General features: G+C 35.8%; 3 protein-coding genes across 3 annotated transcripts; 1 reads left to right on the forward strand and 2 right to left on the reverse strand.

Annotated features, from left to right (window-relative positions):
- Positions 1–410: 410 nt before the first annotated feature.
- LOC132180123 (uncharacterized) lies at positions 411–3,924 on the forward strand. The gene is made up of 4 exons (XM_059592979.1): positions 411–615; positions 767–890; positions 2,601–2,729; positions 3,709–3,924. Exons 1-4 carry the CDS (start codon positions 461–463, stop codon positions 3,814–3,816), a joined length of 516 nt encoding a protein of 171 aa, XP_059448962.1. The 5' UTR covers positions 411–460; the 3' UTR covers positions 3,817–3,924.
- A 146-nt stretch (positions 3,925–4,070) lies between these two features.
- Positions 4,071–5,577, reverse strand: LOC132180122 (lysine-rich arabinogalactan protein 19). Its single transcript, XM_059592977.1, has 2 exons — positions 4,484–5,577; positions 4,071–4,164 (listed from the first exon to the last, which is right to left on the reverse strand). The coding sequence occupies exons 1-2, from the start codon at positions 5,240–5,242 to the stop codon at positions 4,072–4,074; spliced, it is 852 nt and encodes a 283-aa protein (XP_059448960.1). The 5' UTR covers positions 5,243–5,577; the 3' UTR covers position 4,071.
- Positions 5,578–6,259: 682 nt separating this feature from the next.
- Positions 6,260–12,489, reverse strand: LOC132177444 (tRNA(adenine(34)) deaminase, chloroplastic). The gene is made up of 4 exons (XM_059589771.1): positions 8,558–12,489; positions 8,392–8,479; positions 7,419–7,546; positions 6,260–6,649 (listed from the first exon to the last, which is right to left on the reverse strand). Exons 1-4 carry the CDS (start codon positions 12,268–12,270, stop codon positions 6,364–6,366), a joined length of 4,215 nt encoding a protein of 1,404 aa, XP_059445754.1. The 5' UTR covers positions 12,271–12,489; the 3' UTR covers positions 6,260–6,363.
- Between the last annotated feature and the right edge of the window lie 9,496 nt (positions 12,490–21,985).

The raw sequence follows: 21,985 nt of genomic DNA on the forward strand, positions 1-21,985 counted from the left end.
AGAAAAAAAAAGCCTCAACCTAGAAATGTCGTGTCTAATTTAAGTAAACTAGAAAAATAAGCAATACATAATTGAAACTATCACGTTAACTTTGTGAGATAAAAATATGATTTTTAACATTGTTTGAATAAAATTGATGAGTAATGTTATAAATCACATTTTATATTTTACAACTATCTCATGATGTTAACGTGATAATCTTAACTAACCCTTAAACCAATCATTAAAAAAAATAAAAATTAAGAGCTAGTTGAATCGGCCACATTAGCACCGTGTGTGATAGTTGTGGGGAAAATTTTTTTAAAAAGTAATTTTTAACATTATTAGGGATTAATAGAACCAATTTAATCAACTTGTCCATTTTTCATATACTTCATAAAACAATTAAAACATAAGTAACTGTACACTTTTAACACAGAAAAGACTTCATAGTCCAACCGCTACAAAAACCAGACCTCCAATGGCGGTCACAACTGGGTGCCGTTTCTCTCCCGCCCTTCCTTGTCGCTCCTCTCCCACACAAAACCCTCATAAACCCATTACTTCCCTTCTGTGCCCCAGCTCCGTCAAACCCATTTTCGCTTCCAGGCCAAACCCTTCCATTTCACTCTCCAGGTCACCAATCCCATACCCTTTCCGGGGTTTCCCTTTTCTGGGTTTCTTCTTTTTTTTTTGTCTGCTTAGTTTTGGGATTTGTTTTTGTCAACTCCTAGTTTCTCTGAAGCTTTATAACATACTACAAACTCTCTTGGTTCCTCTTTTTCAGGTCCAGAATTTCTCATTCCATAGTGGTGGCACCGAAGCGAGCCTACCGGCTATTGGCAATTTCTGGATTGGTGGAAGATAGTTCCGAGACGCAACCGGAATCTGAACCGAATGTTTCGGGCACGGTAAGGGAAATTCTCATCCGTTTGTAATCTGTTCCGCCATGTGATAATTCAATCAGTAGCTGAATTTCAAATTAAGTAGAAGTTATAAACAATGTTGTTTGGGATATGTGTGTCTATTTGAAGGAGAAGTTCATGATTTCAATAAATTAATTCGAGTTTACCGGAATTCTGATATTAGTCATGGAAAGGAGAATTGTTGTGGAAAAGATTCTAGATTTAATTCGAGAGTGAGAGTAGTGATGCATGTTCAGGGAATCTGAAGCTGATTAGTACTGACTTGAAATGACTAGCACATGAAATCACGAACATACTCAGAATACGGGATTCTATTCATGGTGCACTTTTGTCCTGGGTGACTAAATTAAGAACCCTAAAAAAATTTTGTTATTTCTTTTCTTATTCCCTTTTTGTTTTAGGGGATCTTAAAAAGCAATAAACCCAACCTGTTGGGATATTAAATTCTGGTGGGGAAAAAAAAGATATGACAACCATAACAAGTTAATAGATGAATGCAAATGGGAATTAAGTGGTTTTGTGTCTATTGTTAATTTCGTATGAACTATGCTTTGAAAGTGGATGGAGGTTTTTCTTTCTTTCTTTCTCTCTTTTTTTTTTTTTTTTTCTTTTTAATCTCTATGAAATTGCTCCAAATATCAGTTTCCATGAAAGATGTCTAGCATTTAAAAAATAAACTTATCCGAGCATTGCTTTTATTTAAGCCAAAAATATGAGCTTTATGAACCTGTTGTGCTCCTACCTCATTCTTGGTTAAGTGGCATATTGCATACCTATTTTCATTGCACATCTCACATTCATATTATAGATGACATAACATAACAGGGGTGGGTACACGGAGTGACCCTGCCTTGGAGGGGCTCCTCGTTATCAAAAAAAAAAAACATTGATTTAAGAAAATATGATTCATTTTCAATTTCTAAATCAATTCAAATATTTTTGGTTTTGAACATTTGGGTTATGACATAACATAACAGGGGTGGGTACACGGAGTGACCCTGCCTTGGAGGGGCTCCTCGTTATCAAAAAAAAAAAAAACATTGATGCACTTTAAGAAAATATGATTCATTTTCAATTTCTAAATCAATTCAAATATTTTTGGTTTTGAACATTTGGGTTATTGATGAATAATATGAATAAGCATATTGAAAAAGCTCCTGAATTTACATTGAATATTGAAAATATAGAAAATAGAGTGAATATTGGAATACTTCAAACAACTCGAACATTGTATGTTCAAAGTTTTACTTCTTAGGTGTTTCTTAATGTTATTATTTGTAGGAGTTTCCCTCATCTATGAAAATTTACACCACCACCACCACCCCTCCAAAAAAAAATAATAATAATAAGCTGCTCCTCCAACACTAAAGCTACCAACCTCTCTTCTACCTCTTTGTAACTCTCTCTCATAAGCTTTTGTTTTGAAGAACTTTTTTATTCGTAAGTTACACATGCATCAGTAGGAACCCAAAACTTCACCCTCCAGCCCATTCTTATGGGGGGAGGAGGTGCGATTTGACTTGTTTTAAAGAAATTAATTGCACATGTTAAATAATGGGTGCTCCCTTTTCCCTAATTTCATCATATGTTTCTGTTGCTAGAAACCAAGCATCATGCACTTTTTTATTTTTTATTATTATCATTATTATTTTTATTATTTAACGTGTCTTTGTTTCCTGCATGTCCTCTATGCAGGGTGTGAATATTGATATAAAACTTCCAAGAAGAAGTTTGCTTGTACAATTTACTTGTAATGTGTGCGGTGAAAGAACAAAGAGGCTGGTCAATCGATTAGCCTATGAGCGGGGCCTTATTTACGTACAGGTACTTATTTATTTTCCTTTTTACTGCTATCAGCCTATCATGATGGAATTCATGTGATATGTTTCTCAACGATGGCAAATATTTTGAACATTCATTCCCTTGAATTGTTTCTTCAGGGCCATTTTATCATTGTGATACTTCTTTTTCTAATAGTTTGTAAGGGGAAACTGGGTGTCAGTATAGATCAAAATGTAAATTGATATTTCTTATTGTTGGGGAAGGTGTCAAATAAGATCGAGTGAAAGACCATTGATGTTCTTCAGGTTGGTAGCTGCTAAAATTACTACAACTTAAAGTTAGAAGTCAGGGTGCTGAAGTAATATCAAGCACTGGGAAGAAAGCTGCAGTTTTTATCACTTATTTTAAGTAAACTTTTCCAATAATTTTGGGGAATTAGTTCGTTTTCATATAACTTATAGCTTATGAACATCTACTTGAATATGCATAAGAAGTCAGATTTTTACAAGCCAGATTACAACAACTTACATTCTTCCTAATCTTTGATTTGGGTCATGCTGTTTCTATAAGACAAATAGCTGAGGTGGCACTATGGAATTTATTTCTAGTTGCAAAGTTTAACAATCCATCAAAGGATTTTTAATGTTTTATGAAAACCTCTGCCATGAATTTTAAGGTTTTTGTAACCTCAAGGGGCAGCTCAATCGGCTAGGTACCACGCCTTATGAAGCGAAAGTCACTAGTTCGAATCTCTCATTTCCCCTCCCCTTGGTGCCTATTACTTACCCAAAAAAAAAAAAAAATTAAAAATTTTTTTTTTTTGAAAAAAGAAGGGATTTTTAGGTTCTGTCTCCATTGGATGGTTTAAGTCTTAAACAGCTGGTTGATCAAAGATATTTTTGGCTTAACTAAATTTGCAGGCTACACTAGTTGTGTGTTCAATGTGAAGTTGTTCAGTTCTCAATTTAAAACATACGATTTTCCTATGTTCCTGTGACCAATTGGCAGTGCTTTCCATCAGTGTGCAGGGTGTCTCCGTCATCACAAATTAGTTGACAACCTTGGCCTCATGGTTGAGTATGACCTACGGGAGGATATTAATACGGACTCAAATACTGATAAAGTTTGATATGTGGTGATCAATTCAATATGTTCTGAGTTTTCTTTTGGATAGTTCCAAGAAAATGGCTCTTTATTACTCGTTCCTGTATCAATATGTTCTGAGTTTTCTTTTGGATAGTTCCAACAAAATGGCTCTTTATTACTCGTTCTTGTATCAAAAAGAAATTTTGAATTGATCTTATCTTATACATATGAAATAATCATCTCTTTTCAGCATAACAACAAATCAATGGCTCATTATATAAGATTACTAGGAATTGTATCATGTAATAGCCAGCAGAATGGCAATTGCTGCTCCTGTGGTCATCCACCTTCCAGACCTTCCTCCCCGCTGATGTAGTGCCTGTCCTCCATTCTGTGAGTTAACCAAAAAAGTAAGGGTCACTAAAAATATTTTGATGTGACCAATTACCTTGTGACATATGCCTTATAGCCTAGATGTACTTCTCAAAGTTAGGAAGGAGGTTTAGGATTCTACCAGCAGTGGGTAGGGGATTTGTGGGGGTAAGGGATTCTTCTATCAATTGTGAAAATAAAAATAAAAATAAAAATAAAAGATGTATTATTTGACTACCCTGTTTTTTCAGAATTTTAGTTTCCATTATAGAAATTAGATCACCAGCAATTCAGGAAATATAGTAGTAATAGCAATTCAACATATTAAAGGCAATTACCATATTTGGTGATGGTGCTGGTGTTGTTTCCTCCGAGTCTGCCACTGTAGGAGGTGCTGGGGGGCTTCGAACAGTTGATGCTGGTGCTGGTGCTGGTGCATGATGCTTCTTATGCTTGTGCTTGTGCCCGTGATGCCTCTTGTGCTTGTGCTTGACGGGTTCTGGAGCAGGTGAGGGCACTAAGACCGGTGCTGGAACTGGTGCCTCTTTAACTGGTGCTGGTGCTGGTGTTGGTGGTGGTAGCACAGGTGCTGGTGTTGGTGCTGGAGGCTCCTTTGCAGGGGCTGGCACTGGTGGTGCTTGGACTGGTGATGGGGATATCTGTGGTGGTGGTAAAGCTGGTGCTAGAGGTGGGGGTGAAGTGGCTGGTGGTGGTGGCAATGCTGGTGGCTGCGATGGAGTTGAGACAGGTGTAACTTGTGGTGGCGGAATTTGAGGGGGTGGGACAGTTGGACTTACAGTTGGTGCAACTTTAGGAGGTGGTGATGATATGGGAGTTGTGGCAGGTGGGGGGGTTGCTGCACTTAGTGGCGGCTGTGTCGCTGCAGATGGTACGCTAGATGGAGGCGGTGTTGCAGTTGGCAAATTGGATGGTGCAGATGGTGTGGTAGGAGGCGGTGTTGCAGTTGGCAAATTTGACGGTGCAGCCGGGGTTGTAGTCGGCAAGTTAGATGGTGTGGCTGCTGGTGCTTGTGCATTGGTAAGGAATTGCGGAAAGCTTAGACAAACTAGAAAGAAAAGGCACAACATTGTGGCCATTTGTGTGGGGGATGAGAATTGATAGGAAATAATGGTGGTTTTATATAAATGACGAAGAGTGAGTTGTTGGTGTACAAAACAGGTTGGGTGTAATGTTGGAGGGAGAGATGTCCTCTTGTGATTGCTACGTCCCTTCTAATGATTTGGCAAACAAGGTTGTTAATAGCTTTTAAACCTCATGTCATCTTAGTTGGCCCCCTGCCGGAGCTGACTCAGTAGTCCAGCTTCAGCCTCACATATGGCAGAAGCTTGGTTTTTTTAATTACGTGGTAACTATCGTCTGTTGAAGTTTTTCTATCAATCTTTTCTGTCATTGCTGCTGATAATATTTCTTTGTTGTCATTATTATCATTTTAGTCATAAATTTTGAGTATGAGATACTTGCCAGGGGACAGAAATGTCATACTTGTAGGAGCAATGGAGGCGAAAATTTTCTGGCCCTTCATGGCTGAGAAAACTAATTGGTACTTGGTTTATCACTAACCATCCAGCCATTACACTGATTAAAAGAATTTCATTTTCTTGGGGGACTACATACTTTTCCAATTAGAACACAAAATTCTCGTTTCTCATGCCACATTTGGCAAAAGGGAAGGACATGAAGATGGGGGAAGCATTTACCAAAGGCTAAGTTCTAAGAAACTTTTACCAACCATTCCATTTGTATGTATCATCATATCGATCCCCTACATCTGACCTAAACGTGGGTAACTAGTCACCATCAAATTTAAGGTGTAAAGCAAGGCTCCACTGCTCCTTCCTGGCTTCACCAATAGATACCAGCAGCATGGCATTAATTTGCTTCTCTAATTATTTTCTTTGAAGTTTACGGAAGTTCATTTCTTTCTATTGCTTTTGCTTTCTCTTGGGCGAACGGCCGTTAATCCACATTGCACTATTTGTTGTGAATCTCTGATGGCCCTGAGATTATATCAAAATGATAAGGATCTTTTAAAAAAAAAAAAAAAAAATCACCTTCGCTGTAAGCAAAGTCATTTTCAAATTGAAGTCCAGGGATTAAATCAACCCACAAGATATCAACTTTATTTGATTTGAAGGATGGCCATCTCTTTCAATAAAACTTAATACAGCTCGAAGAAATACAGGTTTCAGCACCATCCTCACAAACAGAAAATATGGAAGATGTCATGCATCTTTGTAAGGAATTTTGGTGGATGGTGTGCAACAGGAAGACATGCAGGTTGGGGAGCTGGCTCTTCTTTCTCTTCTGGCTCTTCTTTCTTCCTTCGCCTCAGCTGGAAGAATTGCTGCATTGCATCTGCACACTCGGAAGCCAACACCCCTCGACGAATTGTCATTTTTGGGTGGAATGGGTGGACAGGAGCAGCTGGCTTACCTGACGATTCCAATCCATTTCCACCTTCCCCTCCTCCATCAGGGAAAAGTCTGCAAAAAACAAGTTACACGTCAAGGACATTATTTTCTTCCCTACAGTTGTCGATCAAAATTATATTTTTGGTCCACCAACTCTATAATCTACACAATATTGCATTATTTTCTTCCCAACAATGTTGTTCCATTCTATTATGGTCCCTGCAGCGCATCCGAGTACGAATGTTTCGTTCCAATCGTAAGCCACAAGAAGCAAGGGATACACATAAGAAAATAAAAATTTACATGAATGTTGCGTATAAGATGATGTCTATACAAAATGCCTTTCAATGACATGAAAGATGTTTCTGTGGCTACAACATAGACAAATATATTTAAGCATGGGACTCGGCAACCATCCCTAAAATTTAGAAAGAAAAGGAAAGGGCAAGTTTATCCTAATTCCTAATCATAAATACCTTTCTTATGGATTGTGGAGGATTTGATTGTGGAAGACATGAGTCTGCTTATTCGTAGGTGTAGTATAACCTTAAGGTAAACTATCAATGAATAACTACTTTCCTTCAATTTTTTATACTAATATGTTTTGTCCACGCCCTTAACATGAAATAGGAAATTCTGGGTTGGTTTCAGAAAAAAGATTCAGTGGTCCAGATAAATTAACTGGAAAAAAATCTGCAAATTCTTTTGATTCAAACCATTAGAAGCTTTAATTATAATAAGATCTTACTACATGAGATCACAAATTCCAAAGGCTGACTAATTTAACCATCATTTGACAAGCATCGGACAAAAAAGCAGCAACAGCATGTAAATTGCATACCTAATCCAGCTGCCATCAGCTCCCAGAAGCTTATTAGGAGCTCCCCATACGAGAGTGTTAATTCTTGCTTGAAGTATTGCTCCAGCGCACATGGGACATGGTTCAAGTGTTACATAAAGCGTCGTCTCCTGAGGGTGGTAAATATTATTAAGCTGAAGCATGGTGCCATCAAATAGATTCACAAGGAAACGTCAATTCTTATAACTAAAACTATAATCTCAAGTATTTTTTTTTTTATACGTAATCGAGATATCATTAAAAGCGTAAGGCACCCTAAGAACATACAAAGTATACAAGAGAAGTCACCTAGCTCTTCTCATAATCTCAGGTACTTGGAAGTGAAAGAAGACTTAAACAGCAACCTTTGTGTTGGGTATTACCAGCTTGCTGATATAGTTATTGAGAAGACACCGTTGCTTACTATGAATCATATTGTTCTTTTTATTATTATTATTATTATTATAAATAAGACTACAAATCATGTCTACTTGTAATCAACTTCTATTTCGCATTCATCCGTAGCATTTCAGATCCAAGTTTAATGCAAATGTTATCTTTATGTTTTTCTACTTTATTAGCTTTATAAAGCAAGTATGACGCAAGTGTAATGCCTTGACCCATCGAGGAACTACCATTTTTCATATTGCCCCCAGATTATCAGTAGCTCCCATTTGCACTCTAATCAGCGGTGTAAAGAAATTAAATATGTTATCTACATGTTTCAATGTAAAAGTAACAATTAATTCCAAGAGCTTGGTTTTATTCCACAAGAGAGACGGATAAAGCATACATGCCAATCAGTCATTGAATATCTCCCAGCACTCAATTAAAAGACAATGTTGTATCATCCATTGGTGCAAAGTGTGGCGGTTTAAATCTTAGACACATCGGCATTTTATCATATATAAATTAATATGAGAATTAAATTTTAGATAAGAATCATTAAAACATGTTCTAAGAAATAGGAAATTACCGCAAGCCTCCAAGTCCGAAGCAAGTTTGAAGCCTCGCGTATGCAAATCATCTCTGCATGGGCAGTGGAGTCCCGTAACTGTTCCACTCTGAAATATATATCTCCTTAAAAATACCAAAAGAAAGCATCTAACCAAACAATACATACGTAAGCTCAAAAACCTTACAGGTTGCATCCACGAGCAATAATCTTCCCATGATGCACAAGTACAGCCCCAACAGGCACCTCCCAAGAATCAGCTGCCTTCTTGGCTTCCAACAGTGCCTCCCTCATAAACATTTCATCAAATCTTCGCTGTTCACTTTCAAGTTTATATGCTTCTTCCCATTCGTCAAATCTATCTCTTGGGACTTGCTTGATCCGCTGAAGCTTTCTTTGTTTCAATTTCCCACCCTTTCCATCAGTCCCTGAGATTTCAGTCAATCTTGCACTAACTGGTTCCTCCATCTGCTCCATTGAGCCACTTCCAGATGCAGCAGTTTCACCAGCTCTTGAAAACTCTTCTAAAATGGAAGACCTTCTTATGCCTTTAGAAGGTGATGATAATGATGATCCCACTATTTCCATTCCAGAACGAGCACCATGAAAACCTTTTGCATCATCACCAAAACTCAGATTTTCCTCTCCAGAAGCCAAGGAAATGCCTTTTGATGCTGACCCACTTTCTGATATACTTGATAAAAATGATGTATCTGCTTCATGATAACTTATTTCATCCTTTGATCTCGTTGTGTCAGAAGCTTCTCCCTGACTTAGACTCGAAATTTTCCTGTGTAGTTGCTGATCAGAAGACATGACTTCTGGTGGCATGCTTTCCTTTTCCCTTTTTCCATTCTCGTCAGTGCTTTCCTCCTGCCCATGGCCAGAAAACCATGTCTCGCTACTAGCAGACTTGTTTGATGAACTCCTTTCACCTGACCTCGCAACCGAATTAGGGGATTCAGCATGTGAAACCCACCTTAGTCGGATTACATCAGCAATGATATTCCACAAGGACCTGCCAGATCTCTTCACAATGGAATTCCCAGTTGTTGCAGTGTCCTTTGGTTCTTCTGCCTGGGGAGCTTGCTGAACAGATGAATCTGTTACATCCCACATTTCATCAGAAGGACCCTTTGTCCCAGAAGCCCCCCCAAGTGAATGCCTTGAGTCACGCTCCTTCAACTGAGAGTTATTGGAAACAAATTCACTCGAACTCTCTTGGCTGTACTTCTTACTGGTTACCAACCTTATTTCAGAATCCTTCTTCTCCTTCTGGATTTCAGAAGTCAAAACTTCATGCCTCACCTTCTCAACAAACTCACCGACATACTGCATGGATGATTTCTCTAAACGATCAGCTGAACCCAGAGCATCTTCAGGGGTTACAAGATTTAGAGGCTCCCCATAAGTCTCACTACTTCCATCTCTACCATATGGTTCATGGTGCAAAGCAGGAGTTCTGCCTCCTGAACGTGTATAATAGGCACTAGAGCCACTTTCTGAAGTTTCATCTGAAACCTCTGGGGTAGCATTTGTGCTAGTCGTCTCAACATGCAGTGAACCCCTAGATACCAATTGAGAGGGCGGAGGCATTAAATTTTCCTTTGAGCCTCTCTTATCCTCCTCCGCATCAACTTGTTGTACTCGGCCCTGGGAAACTAAATTCAAAGATGCTTGGAAACCTGAGGCCTCTTCTGATGTTTCTTCACAAAAAGTTGATAGTTTAGTAGGTCTTTGACCCTCTTTTATAGATTTAATTTGCATGACCATTTCATGAGTTTGATTATGTCTTTCTCTTGTTTCCTCAACTGGTTTTGCAAGTGTTGTCAAAGTACTTTTTTGATTAATTCTCTTTTCAGAAGTTCTTTGATCTGTAACTGTTTCTATATCACTAGCATGAACTACTGATATATCAGTAACATCTTTGGATCCTTTAGTAGATTGAATTCTCAGAGGAGCTTTTCGATCTGTTTTGGGACGTAGCCCTTTTGCTTCTAGACTTGAAGTGGAAACCAAATCTGAATTTTCTTTCTTGTTCTTCAACCTAGTTCCAGGCTGTATAATGGGGGCATTTTCAGTATTACTGTCATGAAATTCTGATGTTTCAGTGACTTGCTGGGATTTTCCTCCTGAGTCAATCCATTCACCTGTTTGGTGGCGTCGCTCCTCTGACTGCTGCACTGAACTCAGAACCAAATTTGAATTGCCTTCCCGATTCTTCATTCTAACATCAGATTGCCTTTGCCAATCAGAGGTCCTTTCAGTATTAATGTCTTCAACATCTGTCATTTCAGTGAGTTGATGGGAATTTCTTTTTAGATCGTCTTTTCCGGTAATAATGCTCACTGTTTTGCAATGTTCATCTCTGGTTTCATGTACCAAATTTGCAGCAATCACTAAGTTCCCTTCCCTGACTCTGGATCCTTTTTTTAAGGAAGTTGTCTCAGCATCACCGGCAGGGAACTTGGGTAATTCTGTGTATTTTCTTCTAGATTCAGGTAGTCCAATGACTTGATTCTCTGTTTGACCATATTGCTTTCTTGTTCCCTTATCCAAATTCATCACCAATTCTAAATTCTCTTCCTCCTCCTCGATTTGCTTGTGGGAAGTGGATGATTTTCTGTAATTACTTCCATGGGTTCTTGACACTTGTGAGTGTATTTGTGAGGAGTCGCTCCTAGACTTTGTTTCTTCAACTGATACTTCAGTAAGCTTCTTCTCTGACTTCTTCCTCCAATCCCACTCAACACCATTCTTCAGTACAGTATTTCTCTGTTCTTCGATTCCCCCCTGCCTGTCTGCATCACCTTTGAGCCTCTTGTACTCTTCTGCCATTTTCCCCTCATCTCTGTACTCCCCAGTCCTTCCTGAGTCCCTATACCCACTAGACGATTCTTCCACAAATTGCCCCTGCTTATCCTCAACTTCAACATCACTCTCAAAATCCCCTAAAGACGAAAATGAGTGATAAGATGAACTAGAACCCCCTTTTCTTCCTCTATGATTCTCACTCCTCAAAGAGGTCCCCCTTTCTTCATTATGCTGACAGTCCTCCTCCCTCGACTCAAGTGCGACCGACTCCAGTTCATTCCTTGAGTTAGTCTCTTGCAAAGCCAACTCAACATTTTTTTTCTTCACACTATAACATTCACTATCATAACTCTCACTCTTCTCCAGCTCCACTCGCTTAGACGAACTCACATTTCTCTTTCTACCACCAATTTTCCTCCCCTTCTCCACCCCGTCTCTCTTCAATGAACTCACATTTCTCTCTCTACCACAAATATTCACTCCCTTTGCCACCTCCCCTCTCCTAGATGAACTCAAATTTCTCTCTCTTCCACCAAAATTCCCTCTCTTCTCCACTTCCACTGTCTTTCGAGAATACCCGCTTCTCCCTCCACCACCAAAACATTCCACACCCACATCCTCACTCAACAGGCTCAACACTGCTTCGGCATCATCAAAACGACCTGAATGGCGTATTTCACTCTCCTCCTCTGAAAGCATACAACTACATCTTCCGTTTCTTCTCCTCCTACTTCTATTACACACACTACTCTCCTTGAGAGAGCAAGAAACCTCATGACAACCCTGGTCCAGACCATAAACCGGAAGCCGGTAATAGAACCGGTCTCCACCACCCAAGATCAGCCTTCTAGAAGCTGACCATTGAAGCAGGGTGGACTGCCTCAACCCATATAAGAAGCTAGAACTTGTGGGCGCCCTATGTGTAGAAAATGCACAACACGCGCAACAACCACAACATGATGATGACTGTAATGGGGTTCTATCAAACCTCTCATTCAACAAGTAGGAGTAGTCATTGAAGGAAAAAGAAACAGACCCTTTGCTCCTAATCGAATATATGGTTGAGCTAATATAGGTATTGTGCATATCTATAAAGACACACAGAGAGAGCTAGAGAGAGAAAGAGAGGAGTTTACCTTGATTTGAGAGGTGGGTTATTGAGGGTTTTGAGAGTTGTTGGAGCTGACGCTGAGCGTGAAACCATGTGGGGCAGAGATTGAGCGGGTCAGAATCGCATAATTTCTTCTTCGTTCGTAAGAGAAATGATTCTGCTGTTTGATCGGGATATCCATCGGAGCTTTCTGCTTTTGGACAAAAGTTGGGCTCCCCGGTTGAGAATGGTACCAATAGAGCTACAAGTCTATTAACAGCCCACTAAAACCCAAAAAAGCCCATTACACCTCGGGCCCATGAAGGTATATCCACCTTTAAGATGGACTGATTGCACTATAAATATGGACCCCCTCGGAGAGATCACTGATCGATTGAACCCCGGCCGACGGACAACCCATTGAAAGGTGGACTAACCAACGAGCCCCCAACAGACCGTCGATTCCCCAAGAGATACATGAACCGACAGCCCCCTAACCATTAATTAGTTACTTGCCTAGCGAATTTATGATAAGGGGGCAATAAAATGAAATGCATTCCCCCATTAACTGCCTAGTCTGCCTTGCATATTTGGACTTTGAGCCTATTTGAGATTGTGTTTGAAGGACCTAAAAGTATTTTTAACACTCAAAAAGTTCACTAGAAGAAAAAAGTATTCGCTTGGTAAAAAAAATTAAAAGCGTTTTTAAGGGTCCAAAAAACTTAAAAATTGTCAAAAAAACACTTTTGGCAGAAGCTTAAAAATGAAACTTTTACCCAAAAGCTCTTTTTGATTTAAAAGCTCATTTCTCAAACGCAATCTCAAACAGGCTCTTAATCCTATAAAGAAAGATTAAGAGCATGTTTGAGATTGCGTTTGAGAAATACAGTCTTTAAGTCAAAAAACGCTTTCGGGCAAAATCTTATCAAAAGTGTGTTTTAGTCATTTTTAGGCTTTTGTGACTTTTAAAAATGCTTTTAATTATTTTTTTTATCAAACGAGTACTTTTTTCTTTAAACGGACTTTTTGAATATTAAAAGCACTTTTAGGTCTGTCAAATACAATCTCAAATAAGCCTTTAATCCATTAAATCACTTTTAGGTCTGTAAGAAAACTACTCAATTAGGCATATCAAACCTACTTACCTTACCTACACCAGTCATATAAAGGTGGTGGCAAACCCCTAGTATGAGGTATGCATTACTTTTCCCCTCTACTTCACTTGCTCTCATAAACCATAATTATGACTTATGGTCTGATTGAAATTGTATTTGAAAAATAAAATTTTTAAGTCAAAAAGTATTTTTTTTACAAAAGTTTCATTTTTAACATTTTGTCAAAAGTGTGTTTTAACAATTTTTAAGCTTTTTGAACCCTTAAAAGCGCTTTTAGACATCTCAAACGCAATCACAAACAAACCCTTAGGTATCAAAATGTCAATTGCCGGTATTTCCCGACAAGTCACCTATATTTATTTTTTTGTCCTTGAAGTTATTCTTAGCCAAATTACGGGTGCGGTCAAATGTATATCAGTTCCCATCATCTTCACTATCAATTACTTACTATAAGTTATTCCATCGTATAATACTTCATATATTATAGTCTTATATATTATTAAATAAAGCACCCAACTTCATCTATAGCTATAAAAGTATAAAACTCAATTTTATAAGTTAAAAGAAACATATTATTTAAATATTTTTATATCTAATTAGAGACATCATCAATTTATTTCATGCATTATAACTGTTCGAAGAAAGTACAATGATTCTCTAAATAAACAAAATAATTTTTTAAAATTATATACAGTGCAAATCCAAACAATATTGACAAAGATGTCACAGTTCTAGTGCTGTGCCTGTTTTTCAATGGCTTTCCCACGTATTGCTTGTTTTGTTTTCCCTTGAAACAAACAACATGTACGTAGCATCCATATGATTTCTTTTAATTGTGTTTTTTGTGTTGTTGAGTGGGACATCATGTCGGGTACGTGGCCTCATGTCTATAGAGCATCATGCATCGGGTGATGTTGGTAGGTTATTTTAGTGGAACTCAAATTTCAACGAAATTAACATCAAGTTCCTAAGCTAACTGTTGGGATTTCTTAATCGAAGTCGCTCAAATATCCTCTACAATATGTGGCTGCCAATTGACAACCATTCTTTTTCGACGGCTCCATTGAATAGGTAGGAAAATTGCATGCACTTGAAACGCTAGCTCAACAAATTCATATCATTCAATTTCTTAGGGCGGCCGACAATTTTTCACACAACGTACCTATAAATTCAATACAAATTTAACACAACATTGGTAGATTTATAGCATGTTTGGGCGAGCGTTTTGAGATGCCTAAAAATTCGTTTAACACTCAAAAAGTCCGTTTGAATAAAAAAAAAAAAAAAAAAAAGTATCCGTTTAGTAAAAAAAATTGAAATCGCTTTTAAATGTCTAAAATTGGTTAAAACGTACTTTTGACAAAAGTTTAAAAATAAAGTTTTTATCAAAAAGCGTTTTTTGACTTAAAAGCTTTATTTATCAATCACAATTCCAAACATGCTCTAAGATGAAGGAGTCGGACCTGGCCGTTTAATTAAATGGGTTAAGTTAAGACTAATCTATATAATTTTATACTTATGTCTTAATACAACCCAAACTTGACCCAACATTTAGGGTTGACAACGGGTTAGGATCCTCAAATGATCTGATTCGTTTAATCAAAGATTCAAAAGGTCTCAACACAATCGGAACCAGACACCAACAAGCAAACACGAATACAAATGACCAAGTAAGTTGTTTGGTGTATAGTTTGGAACATCAATGCATTCACGACAAAGGAATTATTCATGCTTAAGCCTAAAGCTTAACCCCAGCCCACATTTTTCTTGGTCTTTCAATTAGTGGGGGTAGCTGGCCTACTGAAAGTTGAAATTTGTTGACGATAGTGATTATTACTTCACCCAAAATATAGTAGGCTTGATGTGATCTTCCTTTTCCTTTCATGGGGCAAATGGGCATGTTTTAGTAGCTAGCTTTTATTAGTGTGGTTTGGTGACTTCCACTTTCAGAAGACAACACTACCTATCATGTGTAACATCCAATAATAGGGATAATTAGGTTCACATTAGTAACACCCTAATTATTCTTCGCATGACACACTAAGATACAAAGGCATTAACTGTTTTTGTGTCAACTTGTTTAAAATGATGAATGAGATTTGGCATGCTTGCTGCCTGATTTTCAAGCTGATTTAAAGATGTTGTGAGAACTATTATATTGCCGCTCGAAGAAACAAAAAAAACCCGTAAAATTTAGTCTCGACCATAAAATAACTTATTAATATGTATTAACTCTTATTTGATGTTCTTAGTGGGCTATCTTGCAGTTTTAATTATGGATTTTTTTTTAAAAAAAAAAAAATTGAATCACTTATTATCCAATATTTTTCCTTTATTTACTAAAAAAAAAACATTAATTAATTATATTTTTGTCGAAAATTTATAAGCAACAAATTAAACACTAAAATGTTGACAACCAACCAACCTACCACTAAATGCGTGGCGTGCTGAATTGAATTGCCTGCTGAATAAGTTTTGTTGGATAAACGAAGGGCACTATTGAATGTTAAAAAAATAAATAAAAATTAGTCCTTATGATTTATTTGATTTGCAATTAACTCATTGCAGTATCAAAATGAACTCAAAAGTCCTTGAAATATGCCAAAAAAAAAAAAAAATTAATTATTACAGTCAAATTCCGTTCACTGAAAGATCAGATTTTAATAACATAAAACGTCAAAGCCAATAAAATTGTGACACTTGTTGCACTTAAGTCAATCTCACACAAATGAAATATGTTAAATTAATGGGCGGAATTTTATTGTATGGACTAAATCGTTTTTTGGCATATCTCAAAGACTTCTTGTGTTCATTTTGATATCACATTGAGTTAATTGTGAATCTGGTAAATCATTGGAACTAATTTTACATTTTTCCCAAAAAAAAAAAAAAAATCAGCCACGAATTAAATGGGGTTTGAAAATTTCAACTTGTACACCTTTGGACTAGTTGTGTAGTTAATTACCAGACCACTAGACGTACATGGAGCCAATAATGTGGATAGTTTAACGTTTAAAGCACCTTTTATGGTATCATTTTGGCCTTCTAGATTTAATTATATATTGGTAATTAAATCAACTATATTACATTAGATGATGCTGTAAATTTGTAATGAGATGACTCATAATTCGTTAGACAATAATGTCTAAAACGCGATCCCTATTCGTTTTGGATTAAGATTATAGTTGATAATAGATTTTAAGTATTGAATGGTAAATATATTTTTAATTTGAAATGAAATACAATAAAACAAAATTTTAAAATTATAAGATGTTTCATCTAAATGGATAGAATCCTATTCCATTGGTCTTTTAGCATGGCTTTGGCCAAGTAGTTGTATAAAATATTTTTTATTTATTAATCATTTGGAGGGGTACGGAAAACTTGCCTAACCCATTAAAAACGAAAGCACTTATTTAAATATGTTTTTTTTTTTTAATATATATATAAAAATAATAATTATAATAATAACTATCTATCTTATCCGAAGAACCTCAACAACCCCTTCATCCATTTCCAACCTAAACACAATATTAGATTGTATAATCAAAATTCAACCATTATTTTATTATTAATTATCCACCAACTTGTTCGAGCCAAATCTGTCCAATATATATAAACCTGTTGCCAGCTCGAGGGCTAACGTTATTTCCTTTACAAAAGAAAAAGGGTTCTTCACCCGACCCAAGACCAAGTCGGAGAGGTATACTCCTTTAGATTCCATTAATTGGTCGTATTGCAGGGGTGGTGGAATTTACCTTCTTCAACCCCAATTTTTCATTGATTTTTTTTTTTTTTTTTAGTAAAATGATAGGCCGTGGAGACCAATTTATACATGGACATAACCATAGTAATACCTATCTGCTGGGAGCTACACAGAAGGAACCTAAAAGGTGAAAATCGCAGTAACTTTCATAAGTCTGATTGAGCCATAACCTAACACAGTCTCACCAGAACATCAATAAAAATTCAAGGCAAATTTTCCATTGAATTGACAACTTGAATCATTTATCTCTAAAATTTGTCACCTTCTAAACCTTATTCCACAACAACCTTTTTCGTAAAGTTCATCACAATGCCAATTAGTCTACGCATTAATCTTACAAGATAGGCCGTCACTATTATTCAAAATATAAGCATTTTCATTTCGTCTCTTCCTCCTGTCGTTCTTATTTCTTTTGTTTTAGTTGATTTGTATTTGCTCCCAAAAAAAAAAAAAAAAATCCATTAATATATGGAGTGGAATTGGGGATTATTAATTGACAACTTGAACCATTTATCTCTAAAATTTGTCACCTTCTAAACCTTATTCCACAACAACCTTTTCGTAAAGTACATCGCAATGCCAATTAGTCTACGCATTAATCTTACCAGATAGGCCGTCATTATTATTTAAAATATAAACATTTTCATTTCGTCTCTTCCTCCTGTCGTTTTTATTTCTTTTGTTTTAGTTGATTTGTATTTGCTTCCAAAAAAAAAAAAAAAAAAAAAATTCCATTAATATATGGAGTGGAATTGGGGATTATTAATTTTTGCATTATCTATTCGTCCGGCCAATTCCTGTTTTCTTTTTCAATTTTTTTTTTTTTTTTTCAAATGAATAAGTTTAATTCACAGACAAGATTTATTCTAAGAACCTTCCTAGAAAAGATTTCATCACGCGTCGTTGAAAGGCAAGACTAAATTTGCCAGCTTTAATAGTCTTTGAGTCTTTCCATAATTTCGACTCGCTCTCTCTCTCTTTCACACACATTGAAAAGCTAACAAGCTACAAGGACAGGCAATGTTGGATACTTGCAGTTTTCTCATTGAGTGTTTCCCACTCCAACATATATATATATATATATATATATATATTGGTTAGCAGATTTTCAAGTGAATTTTTAATTTTATTTAGTAATTTTTTTATTGTGTTTATCTAGCTGATTTGTGGTTGTCATTTTGGTCAATGTTTCATCAATTTATTTTTTATTTTTATATTCTTTATTGATAAATCATAACATAAAAACTTGTAATCGACTTAACCAATCACCTATTAACCGACTAACCAAGTTAAAGCTATTCATTATCGGTATGAAGTCAGTTAATTAATCAACTTAACCAACTTTTACGAATCGGTAGGCAAAAATACCACTATTGACACTGACTGAACCAATACCTACCCCTAATTTTAGCTTAAAAATTACATTTTTTATTTTAACTACACACTTTTTCAGAACACATACGTTTGGCCTTTTTATTTTGTTTCTATATTTTGTGAGTGAACAATAGTTACCAAATATTTCTATAAATTACTAAACCAAAATAACATATGGCTAGTGGGAATAAAATGTAATAAGCAGCAAGGGTGGGGCTAGATAGTAGATAGTAGATGATAGTAGATAGTAGCAAGTGCATGGGATATTGTATAGATATCATATTGAGGAATAAACAATGAAAAGTATTTACTGTCTTTTCCCTTTCAAGGTTTGGCATTTCCAGAATGGATTATTCTTTTTGCCAATTTCACAAAATGTGGCAGTCGAAATCAATGAAATCATGCCAAAGTGAGTCACTCAAATCCACCACGCAAGCAAAGATACCCATGGAGATTTTCTACATCTAATCCACCATAAAAAAAAAAAAAAAAAAAAAAAAAAAAATGACGAGCTTTTTATTAGTCAGAGGTAGTTGGGTCATGACAGGACAACCCTCCAATTAAATGATGTCTGCTTAGAAAATGACCATTTTATGGGGCGATGAAGCATCGATCATACAATTATCTGATATAATAATTGCCTGATTTTGGCTATGGGGCTATAACTATATGTATATATTTTTCGTATATCCTACGTAACCATTAGAAGGTTAAGAAAGGGGCTCAATAATGCATCAATACGTGTTTCTTATTCAATTTATTTATTATTATTTTAAGTATTTGGAGTTTGTTTTATGGGGCCTTTCTATGAGTGCTTCAATTATTTATATGGAATAGGGGGCTTTCACCTTCCAATTCATGGGTGAAAGTAGAATTTCTGGTGTAGCAATATTATTAATAGCGTGGACTATTTTGGGGTCGGACCCCATTAAGGTGTTAATTGGTGGCTGCTATTGTACGCATCATGACACTGATATTGTAACAGTGGTTCCTATGAATACAAGAAAACCCTATTAAATATAGGTTAAGAGTTTGAAAAATAAATCATATGTAATTGAGCTATAGCAAATGTTACCTTATTAATATGGAAACTATTTTTTATTAAACCCTTGGGTTCACAAGCACATAACTATCTTCCATGTGTTTTTGACTCGTTAAGTCGTAGACTTACACTTATCATTTTCACTTATATATAAAATATGTTTACTTTTTACGGTTAGTCGGTTGTTAGATAGTCAACCATACAATTAGAAGGTATGCGGCCGTAAATTAAGGATCTAGCTAGGATAGTATATGGAAAGAATATTTAAATGGTATATAAAAAGAATAAATAAAGTTATTGTAGAGTTTATTTGTGTCCTATAAAAAATATATATATATATTATAAGCTGGCACATGGATGTGAATTTTATATATATATATATATATATAAAATCACTTTGATGAATGTTGCTTGAAAAAAAGAAATTCAGTTAAATAATATTTTATTGCCAAGTTGGCGTATGGGTTTATGACGTGGTGAGAAGTTAACAGTGTTAAAGATAGCAGCAACGGAGCGACCACGTTGATGAATGTTATATTTGTAATTTGCACGCATGCAAATGCAAGTAATAATGAGCATGTCGGCTTCTTGCCTGTGACGGCATTTTAATTCTTGACGTTGACCAAATCCTCCACTTTTGTTTCTTTCACGGGACTCAGACGGCTTATTGGCCCCCTTCTCTCATCCGCTTCTGCTCACAGCCTGACACCTGTCTCTTCTGCCCGGCTTAGGCTCTGTTTATCCCCTCCTTGTCGATCAGAATTTTGGACCTTTTTTTTTTTTTTTACTATAATAATATAAAATAAAAAAACACAAAAACGAAAGCAAAGCTAATATAATAATTTTAGAGTGAATTTTAGAATTTGGTTCTGCCTAATTTCTAAAAAATACTAAAACATAATCTTTTTATGCGCAATCAAATTGATGCTTCTATTTATTTTATCTAAATAGGTTAAATAGTCATTTCTCCAATGGACAGTTTTTCTCTAAATTTGATTCGAAGAATTTCTTTTACCCTAATTTATAAAAGTGAACATATGTCTTTTTTATAAATAATATGTGAGATGCACATGAATTTTTAATAAAATTTATTTTAATTCTGTCTATGCTATTAAAAAAATATGTGCATTTCACATATTTTTGGGACACATGTCACTTTTATAGAGTAGGTTGAAGGAATTTCTTTCAACCCAGTTTGGAGGAAAACTTTGTCCTTGGCCAATTGACAAGTATTTTTTTTTAAATATATGTTTTACACAAATAATGTTGATTTTTTATTCTTTATTTAAAATATTTGAAGTTTGATGTATATCATAGTGAAAAATGATAATTCGCGGTTATATTATGTGTTGAAATATATATAAAATACGGCAGAGAAAGAAAAGAGAGTGGAAACAGATAGATAGATATGAGTTACATTTTGTATATTTACTGTATCAAACAATATTACATAACTTTGTATTTATAGAGAGACAATAAATAATGACCAATAGATCCTAAAGTAGATCTAAACTAATTAATGAAAAAAATAAACCCTACAATAAAATATAACAAAGGAGAATAAAAATATTATAACACAAAAGGAGATAATTTATCAAGACAAATTCTCAATTTCAAATTAGGCGGTTACAACAAGAAATCTGTTGTTGCAATCGGTATAACCAATTGATTGATGATATAAAAACCATGTTGAATAGTCATAATATGTTGGGTGTATTAATACGGAAGCAAATACAACCGCTCACGGCTTAGCAAAATAGGTTATACGCCAATCATTAGAGCAAGGTTGAATGGAGAAGTGTCGTGTCTTTGTCCATGATATGAACTTTCTTACAAGTCTAAAAGTAAAAGCTTTACCTTAAAAATAATAATAATAATAATAAAAAAAGTCCATATAAAAATTCCGACCCATTCAAAGGGTTCAAACATTAATGGTTTTCTTCAAATAATTAAAAGAACATGTTCCAAAGTATATGAAGAATCTAAATAGACGCGTATTGTCTGCAATTACCTTAAACAACAACCAAAAAAAAAATAGTCGCAAACATAATGGCCAAACACTTCTTAGTTCTTCCCCAATTGTATGAGCAAGCTGTTAATGATACCCCTAATCGAGGCCTACATTAATATCTGCCACCAAATTTTTTTTTAAAAAGGAACTGATTAAGATTTGATTAAGCATTAACCAATAAAAATAAAATCTTTTTTTAAGTGCATGTGCCACACAGAGTCTTTGCGTGACCGCTGACTCCTAAGAGACGCTGGCGCGTTTTCCCCGCCATGACGCCGCGATTTATGTTTATATATGTCTGTACAGAAATTTTAGTATTTTTCCAATTTAAAGAATAATTATAATACAAGTATTTTGTGTTGTTTTTCCAGCAAGGTTTTTTTCTTTTTATTTGCAGGCCTCG

Source organism: Corylus avellana, chromosome ca4 (assembly GCF_901000735.1).
Source record: "Corylus avellana chromosome ca4, CavTom2PMs-1.0".
NCBI classification, from domain to species: Eukaryota; Viridiplantae; Streptophyta; class Magnoliopsida; order Fagales; family Betulaceae; genus Corylus; species Corylus avellana.

What these genes read in the sequence shown, in the direction of transcription:
- LOC132180122 (XM_059592977.1), bottom strand. Translation starts at nt 5,242, where the DNA reads ATGGCCACAATGTTGTGCCTTTTCTTTCTAGTTTGTCTAAGCTTTCCG. An exon ending in CAGCACCATCACCAAATATG is followed by an intron (nt 4,165 to 4,483) that starts GTAATTGCCTTT and finishes GTTAACTCACAG; the next exon opens with AATGGAGGACAGGCACTACA.
- LOC132180123 (XM_059592979.1), top strand. Translation starts at nt 461, where the DNA reads ATGGCGGTCACAACTGGGTGCCGTTTCTCTCCCGCCCTTCCTTGTCGC. An exon ending in AACCGAATGTTTCGGGCACG is followed by an intron (nt 891 to 2,600) that starts GTAAGGGAAATT and finishes TCCTCTATGCAG; the next exon opens with GGTGTGAATATTGATATAAA. An exon ending in GGGGCCTTATTTACGTACAG is followed by an intron (nt 2,730 to 3,708) that starts GTACTTATTTAT and finishes GCTTTCCATCAG; the next exon opens with TGTGCAGGGTGTCTCCGTCA.
- LOC132177444 (XM_059589771.1), bottom strand. Translation starts at nt 12,270, where the DNA reads ATGCACAATACCTATATTAGCTCAACCATATATTCGATTAGGAGCAAA. An exon ending in ATTGCTCGTGGATGCAACCT is followed by an intron (nt 8,480 to 8,557) that starts GTAAGGTTTTTG and finishes TATATATTTCAG; the next exon opens with AGTGGAACAGTTACGGGACT. An exon ending in GCTGATGGCAGCTGGATTAG is followed by an intron (nt 6,650 to 7,418) that starts GTATGCAATTTA and finishes TGTTTTTTGCAG; the next exon opens with ACTTTTCCCTGATGGAGGAG.